Source organism: Dendropsophus ebraccatus, chromosome 8 (assembly GCF_027789765.1).
Source record: "Dendropsophus ebraccatus isolate aDenEbr1 chromosome 8, aDenEbr1.pat, whole genome shotgun sequence".
NCBI lineage: Eukaryota > Metazoa > Chordata > Amphibia > Anura > Hylidae > Dendropsophus > Dendropsophus ebraccatus.
The window spans coordinates 117,836,693-117,845,492 of record NC_091461.1 but is presented as its reverse complement, the minus strand read 5'-3'; the positions used below and the strand labels follow the sequence as shown (position 1 = coordinate 117,845,492).

General features: G+C 42.7%; 2 protein-coding genes across 3 annotated transcripts in view; one reads left to right on the top strand and one right to left on the bottom strand.

The window, feature by feature from the left end:
* Positions 1-1,067: 1,067 nt before the first annotated feature.
* The window catches only part of DDAH1 (dimethylarginine dimethylaminohydrolase 1), a 121,926-nt gene continuing 114,193 nt past the window's right edge, over positions 1,068-8,800 (top strand). Inside the window, exon 1 of one of the 2 annotated variants that reach the window (XM_069981547.1) lies at positions 1,068-1,379. In XM_069981547.1, the coding sequence (XP_069837648.1) occupies positions 1,297-1,379 (83 nt within the window). In that variant the 5' untranslated portion in view covers positions 1,068-1,296. The remainder of the gene's footprint in view (positions 1,380-8,800) is intronic. The other variant, XM_069981553.1, reaches the window with a different exon arrangement.
* On the bottom strand, positions 5,976-8,659 carry CCN1 (cellular communication network factor 1). The gene is made up of 5 exons (XM_069981546.1): positions 8,364-8,659; positions 8,048-8,261; positions 7,388-7,723; positions 6,887-7,089; positions 5,976-6,772 (listed from the first exon to the last, which is right to left on the bottom strand). Exons 1-5 carry the CDS (start codon positions 8,424-8,426, stop codon positions 6,473-6,475), a joined length of 1,116 nt encoding a protein of 371 aa, XP_069837647.1. The 5' UTR covers positions 8,427-8,659; the 3' UTR covers positions 5,976-6,472.

Genomic DNA, 8,800 nt, shown 5'->3' with positions numbered 1-8,800 from the left:
TTGTCCTTGCATTGCTATACTTTTGGTAGTGGTGGTTCAAGGTACTACAGTGGGGACACTGTCTTATATTCCTTTATACATATGTCCTAATGTATTCTTTCCATCCCGCCATCCTTGGGGCTTGTTGTGCTAACTAGCTCCTGACTATTAGTAAATGTGCTACAAAAAGCAACCTATTCAGCCTATCCCTTTTCCATCTGCCATTTATTTCCAATGACACGTCCTCTCCCAATATACATACCAATGGACAGTTGGGGATCCTATCCTTGTTTGCTTATTTCCTTCCTCACTTTCCACTGATTGTTCCCATTTGGGCCTAAATCCCTCTCCAATTTTTCACGACTAATATCATTCTGCTCTATAACCCCCAATTTTTTGTAACATTTGGTCAGAGACTTCGGGACATTTTCCCCTTTTATCGTTAACTGGATTATTTCGGGCTTTGGTTTAATTTTGTCCGCGTTCCTATTTTTAGTATAAGCGTGGTGTAATCTTTTATACTCATACCACTCCTTTTCTGTTAGTCCGTACTCAGATTTCAAATTATTCCAGGACTTTAATATACCTTCTAAAAAAAACATCCATAACCTTATTAATCCATTTCTCCTTCATTTTCTCCAATGCGTCAGGGGAGGGGGAGGGAGGGTAAGCTGATGTTTAAAAATTAGTAATATAGGAGACTTTGAAATGGGTTAAAGGGGTATTCCACTCAAACATAACTTTTGATATGTTGCTGCCCATGCTGAGACTAACAATTGTCATTAGTCTCGCCCAGTGGCGTAGCTATAAGGGTCGCAGTAGTCGCCATGGTGACTGGGCCTGTATGCTAGGGGGGCCCGCAGGCCTCCCTCACCACTTCCTGTCACTCTGCAGGTCTCCCCAGTTGCTGTGATGACAGCCGCTTTGGGAGAACTGCACTAAGCACCCCTGCAGGCTGCTTTCCCTCCATGCCAGAGACTGACAATCTGGCAATCTGGCAGACCGGTGGGCTTACAAGATGTCAGTTCATGGGGGGGGGGGGACATTTGGTTTGTATAATTAAATGGGCTGCATTTTAAAAACTTGACAGGCAATGCAGCGGACAGCCCTCCCTCTCTCAGGCCCCCTGTCCTGCCTAAGCAGCGGCTGGGGACCCCTGCCAGACTGAGGGCCGCTGCCAGACACTGCTGTCACAGATAGCACATCATTGCACTGACTGTGCACAGCAGCAGGCAACACTCAGTGCTGATACCAGACCTCAAGTCGTGAGATCTGCTGCACAAGGCCTTCTTACTACCAGTCCCAGGATGCCCATCAATGGGGAGAGGAGGAGGATACAGCATACAGGGGGTTACTGGGCAGTCTCATCCCCCTGGAGGAGGAAGCTCTGCCCACAGACTGTAAGTGCCTCTATGTACAACATTGTGTATGTGACTGTATGTAAGTGCCTCTGTGTACATGAGACTGTATATAAGTGTCTCTGTGTACAGCATGAGTGTGTATGTGTGTCCCTGCACGGGTATATATGTGCCTGACTGTGTATCTAAGACTGTATGTATGTGCCTGTGCGTACAGCGCGTATCCATATGTCCCTGTATGGGTAAATATGTGCTTGACAATATTTGCCGGTGTATATGTAATTGTATGTGTCTCTCTGAATGTATGTTCATGTCCGTATGTGTATATGTAACTGTATGTATGCACCTTTGTGTACAGCATGTGTGTGTATGGGTATATATGTGCCTGTCCATAAGTATGCATGTGACTATATGTCTCTATGTATGCATGTGCCTGACGGTATGTGACTGTATGTGTCTCTTTGTGTGTATGTTCCTGACTGTATGTGACTGTGCTATGTGATTGTATGCGTCTCTATATGTATGTGCCTGACTGTATGTGTGTGTGCTATGTAACTGTATGTGCTTGTGTGTACAGCGTATGTGTGGGTGTATATGTGCCAGACCATATGTACTTATGTGAATGTATGTGTCTCTATGTATGTCCGGGCCTGGGTGTGTATACAATACGTGCCTGTGTGTGTGTGCATGTGTGTACACATACATATATATATATATATATATATATATATATATATATATATATATATATTCAGTCTCATATATACAGCACATATTCACATGGAGACACACATATACTTACACACACATATATTTACGTGTGTGTGTGTTTATATATATATATATATATATATATAAATATATATATATATATAAATATATATATATATATATATATATATATATATATATATATATATATATGCCTATACATAGATAGCCATATGACTGATCAAGCCTTATGTTAATGTTTAATAAGAGAAGGATGAGTAATGTGGGCCAAAACAACAAACTTCACTGCAGTACACATTGCACCACCATTTTTTATTTTGTTTTATTTTCTATTTACAGGGTAAAGGTTGCTGCTACTGACACATCATGATGGGAGTTGTAGTTTTGCAGCATGTGGCTCTCTAGGTTCCAGAACTACAACCCTCATCATGCCCTGCTCACAGGTCATTATGGGAGTTGTAGTTTTGCAGCATGTGGCTTTCTAGGTTGCAGAACTACAACCCCCATCATACCCTGCTCACAGGTCATTATGGGAGTTGTAGTTTTGCAGCATGTGGCTCTCTAGGTTCCAGAACTACAACCCTCATCTTGCCCTGCTCACAGGTCATTATGGGAGTTGTAGTTTTGCAGCATGTGGCTCTCCAGTTTGCAGTACTACAACCTCCATCATGTTCTGCTGGCAGTTCATGATGGGCGTTGTAGTTTTTCAGCTGACGTGTTAAAGATTAGGAAACAATTATTAGAGAATGACACAGTACAGTCCATTGCTGTGCCCATATAGTAATAATGCCTTCCCTGATGTGCCCATATAGTAATAATGCCCCCTGTGCTGTGCCTATATAGTAATAATACCCTCACTGCTGTGCCCATATAGTATTAATGCCTTCCATGCTCTGCCCATATAGTAATAATGCCCCCTGTGCTGTGCCTATATAGTAATAATACCCTCCCTGCTGTGCCCATATAGTAATAATGCCTTCCCTGCTGTGTCCATATAGTAATAATGCCTTCCCTGCTGTGTCCATATAGTAATAATGCCTTCCCTGCTGTGTCCATATAGTAATAATGCCTTCCATGCTCTGCCCATATAGTAATAATGCCCCCTGTGCTGTGCCTATATAGTAATAATACCTTCCCTGCTGTGCCCATATAGTAATAATGCCTTCCCTGCTGTGTCCATATAGTAATAATGCCTTCCCTGCTGTGTCCATATAGTAATAATGCCTTCCCTGATGTGTCTATATAGTAATAACTCCTTCCCTTCGGCCATGGAGCAAGTCCCTCTCATATTCTGGGTCTCTTCACTCCAGTCGGGGGGGAAGGGGGGCTGGATGCACAATTAAAGGAGCACTCTGGCAATGAAAAACGTTTGATATATTGTTGCTCTTTCGTACAGTATAATAAACATGCCATTCTATCCTCGACTGTTGTAATCCTGCAGTGTCTCCAGGTCCCCTGCTAAACACTCCTGCCACCACTTTTGAGGCGGACTCATCTCTGGCAGTGACAGCCCGCTCAGCCAATCACTGAGGCAGGAAAGTGCCACTAGTCAGTCATTGGCTGAGCGGGCTGTCACTTCAGAGATGAGTCCGGCAGGAGGATTCAGCAAGGTTTTAATATTCTTATAATTCGATGGACCTGACAACAAGGGGGGTCCTCTGTACAAGGTGTACCCTACATGATATAATACAATAGTCCAGAGATGGGGAACCTTCGGCCCTCCAGCTGTTGCAACACTACAATTCCCATCATGCCTGGACAGCCAAAGCTTTAGCTTTGGCTGTCCAGGCATGATGGGAATTGTAGTTTTGCAACAGCTGGAGGGCCAAAGGTTCCTCATCCCTGTGATCGATTGTCATTGGCAACAACAGTCTCAGCCATAGATGATTGGCGTGCAATGGTTTATATAACATCTCCATGGTCATATAGAATTGCTATAGTGAACCGTATAATCCCGAGTAGTATAATTATACACTAAGCCTCGACCTTCTCTCCCCGCCACCCCCTCCTTCCTGAGATGCCAACCATCAAGAATGTAACCCCCTGCGTAGCTGGACTCCGGTTCATAAAGTCTCGGTATAAAAAATCTCCCGATAAAGGGCTATTCTCGGCAGCCTGGCCACCTTATTGGAAAGTTCTTGGGATTCCAGACATTCCGATGTATTTAGCAGCGTGTTTGCCTTTAATGATGTAGTTATTCGGATTAGCAGCCCTCATTGCTTCAGACTTATTTAGTGAAAGCCAGCAACCTCCTGCCGACAGGTTAATGTATTCTCTACACATTCACCAACCAGGATCGGGGGCCTCTCAGCCGTGCAAAGAATGGCGAATATGTCAAGTCATGCTCTGCACGCGTGTGACCTCCCTCAACCCTTTCTATCGGGGAAATTAAAATTGCTGGAGCTTGATGTCATGGCTTTAGTATGTTACATAAGTATCCCTCGATGATGTCATCACAATATATAGAATATAGTATCCTAAGGCAATGGTCATACAATGGCAATATACAAAGTGGAGACATTTTGTGACTTTATACTTAAGCCCCCATTGTCTGAAGCATGAACTTTAATGTACATAGATAAAGGCGGTGACCCTATACTGAGGCCTTAGTGGTCCGAAAGTCTGTTCTTTACTGTATCTAGACAAAAGGGAGATCCCCAGGAATGTGTCTAGAATGTACTAAGACCTCTTTTGCCAAAATCTGGGCCTTCAGTGTATATAGAAAAAGGAGCCCCAGGATAGTGGTGACCCTATACTGAGGCCTTAGTGGCCCCAAGGTCTGATCTTTACTGTATCTAGACAAAGGGAGATCCCCAGGAATGTGTCTAGAATGCACTAATGCCTCTTTTGCCAAAAATTTGGGCCTTCAGTGTATATAGAAAAAGGAGCCCCAGCATGGTGGTGTCCCTATACCAAGGCCTTAAGCCTGCATATAATACAGGGAGATCCCCAGGAAAGTGGTGACCTTATACAGAGGCCTTTGCTGTCTGAAATCTGCATATTTACTGTACAATAATAAAGGGAGATCCCCATGAAGGTGGAGGCCCTATATACCGAGGCCTAAATATTTAGTGTATTTAGACTAAGGGTGTTAACCCTATCTTTTACCTGAAATCTGGACCTTTTTTGTGTATAAAAAAAGGGAGCCCCAGGATAGTGGAGACCTTATACCTAGGCCTTAGTTGCCTGAAGGATGGATCTTTAGTGTATTTAGATAAAGGGACAGCCCAAGGGTAGTGATGACCCTATACTTAGACATTAGGTGGATCGTTACAATACAAAGATAAAGGTAGAGCCCCAGGAAAGTGGTGACCCTATGCACAAGCCTCTTTTGCCTTGTGCATACTTAAAGTGACACTTAACCTAAAATCAAGATAGATCTGTAAGGATAGGCCTTTGGTAAATACAAGCTATTGACCCGTTATAACCCATAACAGACTTGGGAGAGGATGACTGTAGTGTTCTTCAATGGGATCAATCCCTGCCCCCCATGATCACTACCTTCAGAAACATTCATATACAAATGGATATAAGCTACAATATTATAATTTACTGGATATGTTAGTGTCCCCTGAATTCATTCCATTGTATTAGGTAAATACATAATGGAAACGTCCCTGATATTGTAATATATGTCAGTGAATGGTGGAAATGCTCATGGAATGTGAAGAGTTCAATGGTAAATTACTATGACAATGCCTAAAGCACTGACACAAAGCCTATAAGAACAAAGACAAAAGGTGGAACCAGATGTAAAAAATAGGTAAATATTTTTTATTAATTGATTATTTCCATAAATAAATTCTTAAATTCATTGAATATAAAAATTAAAACAATTTACAATTTATTCCAGTATTACATTTTGTCACTGAACGAGAAAAAAAAAAAAAGCTACATTTATTTCGATAAATAAAAAAAAAAAAAGAAAAAGGTTTGAATCTGTTACTTCTGCTTTGCTTTAAGAATTGTCGGGTTGTGATAGCTGCCACAGATAAACGCTTCGCTAAGCGCGATAAGGAAGGAATGTCGAAACTCTCAATTGCTTTTTAACTTTTTCCAACTTTGGTCATTCAATAACTTTTACGCAGGAACAATTCTTATGTTTTTTTGCTTTTTTTTTTTTTAAGGACCAGAAGAATACTTTGAAGATAATTTACTAACGGAAAAAAACCCCAAAAACAAATATTATAATATTATTATTATCAATTGCTCCAAAAAAAGAAGCGACATGTTTGCTCCAGTACTATGAAGCTCTAAAGATTTCAGTCTGTTGTAATGAAGACCAGGTGGTAATACACTTTATAAGTTCCTAGTGCCACATAGTGTCCAAAAGGTGGTACTGCAACATCTCCACAACAGAATATTCCCATTATTCTCAATGGTCCCTTGGCTGGTTTTCTCCTTTAATCTCTGAATTTGTGGATGTCATTGAATAGTCTGTAGTAAGGGTAGGCTTCAGTGGCGTGTGGACAGTTGTAGTTGCACCTACAGGACTGGATCATCATGACGTTCTTTGTAAAGGTTTCCCCATCTTCACACCTGAACCGGATTTTGACAGTCCGCGTCTGCTGGGGGGTGCAGCATCTTCCATCCACGCATGATCCACAGTATTTAGGCTTGTATTTCTTTACGCTGGAACAGCCGGCATAGCTGTATCGCACTGGAGCCTGAGATTTCTTGGTTTTTGTGCATTTCTTTCCCTTCTGAAAATTGATGTAAAAAAATGATATTAGCAACTCGTCCAGTAATGCAATGATATGATATCAGCTAAGAATAATGAAAAAAACAATGGTTGTCCATAATAGAGGAGTCCTTACCTTTAACTGTGAATAGTTTGTCTGTCCACATGGTCGGACCTCGCAGATCCTGGTTTCTCGTACTAATCTACAGTCTTTATTGTCATTGGTGACTCTTGTAGAGATGCCGGTTCCGCATGTCTTCGAACATTGGGACCAAGATGTGGTTTGGACTATGCACTTCTGGGCTTCAAACACATGGGCTTGTGGGTTGGAGCCAAATGCTAGAATGGAAGGTGATGCAAAAGGTTAGTATACTCCAGGTTGGCATATAGCATGGCCTGTCTAGCTGGTCACCTGCTTATTATACATAGTACATATATACAGGTATTCTATGGGTATGTCGTGTCTTACTTTACAGTTCATTACTCCAAGTTACTCTAACTCTACAGATACCTAGTTACTCTACAAGTTCTTAATGTACGCTACAGTTACATAGTTACTTTCTAGTTACATAGGCTACAGCTACTTAGTCTATAGTTACTCTAAAGTAGCAAGTTTTAAAAGTTTAAGAAAACTTACCAGGTAGCATTTTGTGTCCTCCTTTCACGATAGGGACGAATTCGTTCTTGCTGGTAAGGTCTCCTTCATTATCCATTTCGAAATCTTTGCTTAAGAAATCTTCCAGATCGTCCCTGGTGTCGTCGCACATCCATTCCTCGCAGCACTGACCGGGCACCTTGACAAGTCTTGGATTTGGGCATCCCAGGTTAGGGAGGGAGAGTTCTTGAGGGCACAAGGGAAGACAGCCCACAGCCCCATCTATACATGTGCACTGGTGCTTGCAGTTTGGCTGGAAGCTTTCTCCATTCTGGTAGATTCTGGAGTTGTATTCGCACGGTCTTCCTTCTGATTTTGCTGCAGGAGGAAATAAGGATAAAATAGTTTAGAACTTTGTTGCAGTCGACAAAACTTTGGGTTTGGGGGTGAATCATAAGTCACAATTACTTTTCCTGCTCATTTTGCTAAACCCAGACACTGAATTGCATTCCAGACTGCTGAAATCATGTGCCTTTCTGCCAAACTAGCATCAATAAAGCATATCCATACAAGGACTGAGATTCCCTGAACTCCTTGACTACAGCAACCAGTAAGAACCTGCTCCCCCTGCAGCCTCATCAGGGTTTTCTTAAAGGGATGAGACAAAAAGAGCAGAAAAAAACAATCAAAAAGTCATCTTACCTCGGCAGATGCCCTTGGTGGCTCTGGAACTGGCACCGAAGTTGCACTCCAGTCCTTTGGTGTGGTCACAAGGTTGGCTTTTGCTACAGTCTTCATTGAGTTGCTTGGCGCACACTTTGCAGCATCCACAGCTGTCAAGGACCAAACCAACTCCGGGGGCACATTTGGGCACCTCCAGGGGACACTGGCATACAGCTGGGCATGATGAAAATGCCTGCAAATAAGAAAAAATATATATATTTATAGCAACTGTGCAAAGCATAAGTATAGAACAAACATCAGCTAACAGGTAGGGTGCAAGTAAGGTGTTACTTACCAGATCTGCAAGTCCAGCAAGGAGTACCACAACCACTAGAGGGGTCATTCGTAGGCAAGGCATGGTTCCTCAAAAATTCAAAAAATTGGGGCGAAGCTTCTGAATTGGTCTGTGTATCCGTCCGGTTCCAATGCCTTTTGCTGTTCTGGTTCCAGTACCTGTGCTCTTGCTATACTGGTCTGTGCTATACTGGTCCCAGTGCTGTGCTCTCTGTACTGGTCTCAGTACTGTGCTTTGCTTGTTGCCTCTGCTCTCTGAGCTGCTCCAGGCTCTGTGTCTCTTATATAGGAGACAGCGTGACGTCACCACCGCTTCCAGAGCTTCACATTCAAAAAAACATCCCAGGAATGCGGCTGGGCTCAAACTCTGGCCAAGACCCTCCCCGTCTAATGGAGCCTGGCTGAGTCTCCCAAGGAGGGAGAGAGAGGGAGAGGAGA

What these genes read in the sequence shown, in the direction of transcription:
- CCN1 (XM_069981546.1), bottom strand. Translation starts at nt 8,426, where the DNA reads ATGCCTTGCCTACGAATGACCCCTCTAGTGGTTGTGGTACTCCTTGCT. An exon ending in TTGCTGGACTTGCAGATCTG is followed by an intron (nt 8,262 to 8,363) that starts GTAAGTAACACC and finishes TCTTATTTGCAG; the next exon opens with GCATTTTCATCATGCCCAGC. An exon ending in CACCAAGGGCATCTGCCGAG is followed by an intron (nt 7,724 to 8,047) that starts GTAAGATGACTT and finishes TTCCTCCTGCAG; the next exon opens with CAAAATCAGAAGGAAGACCG.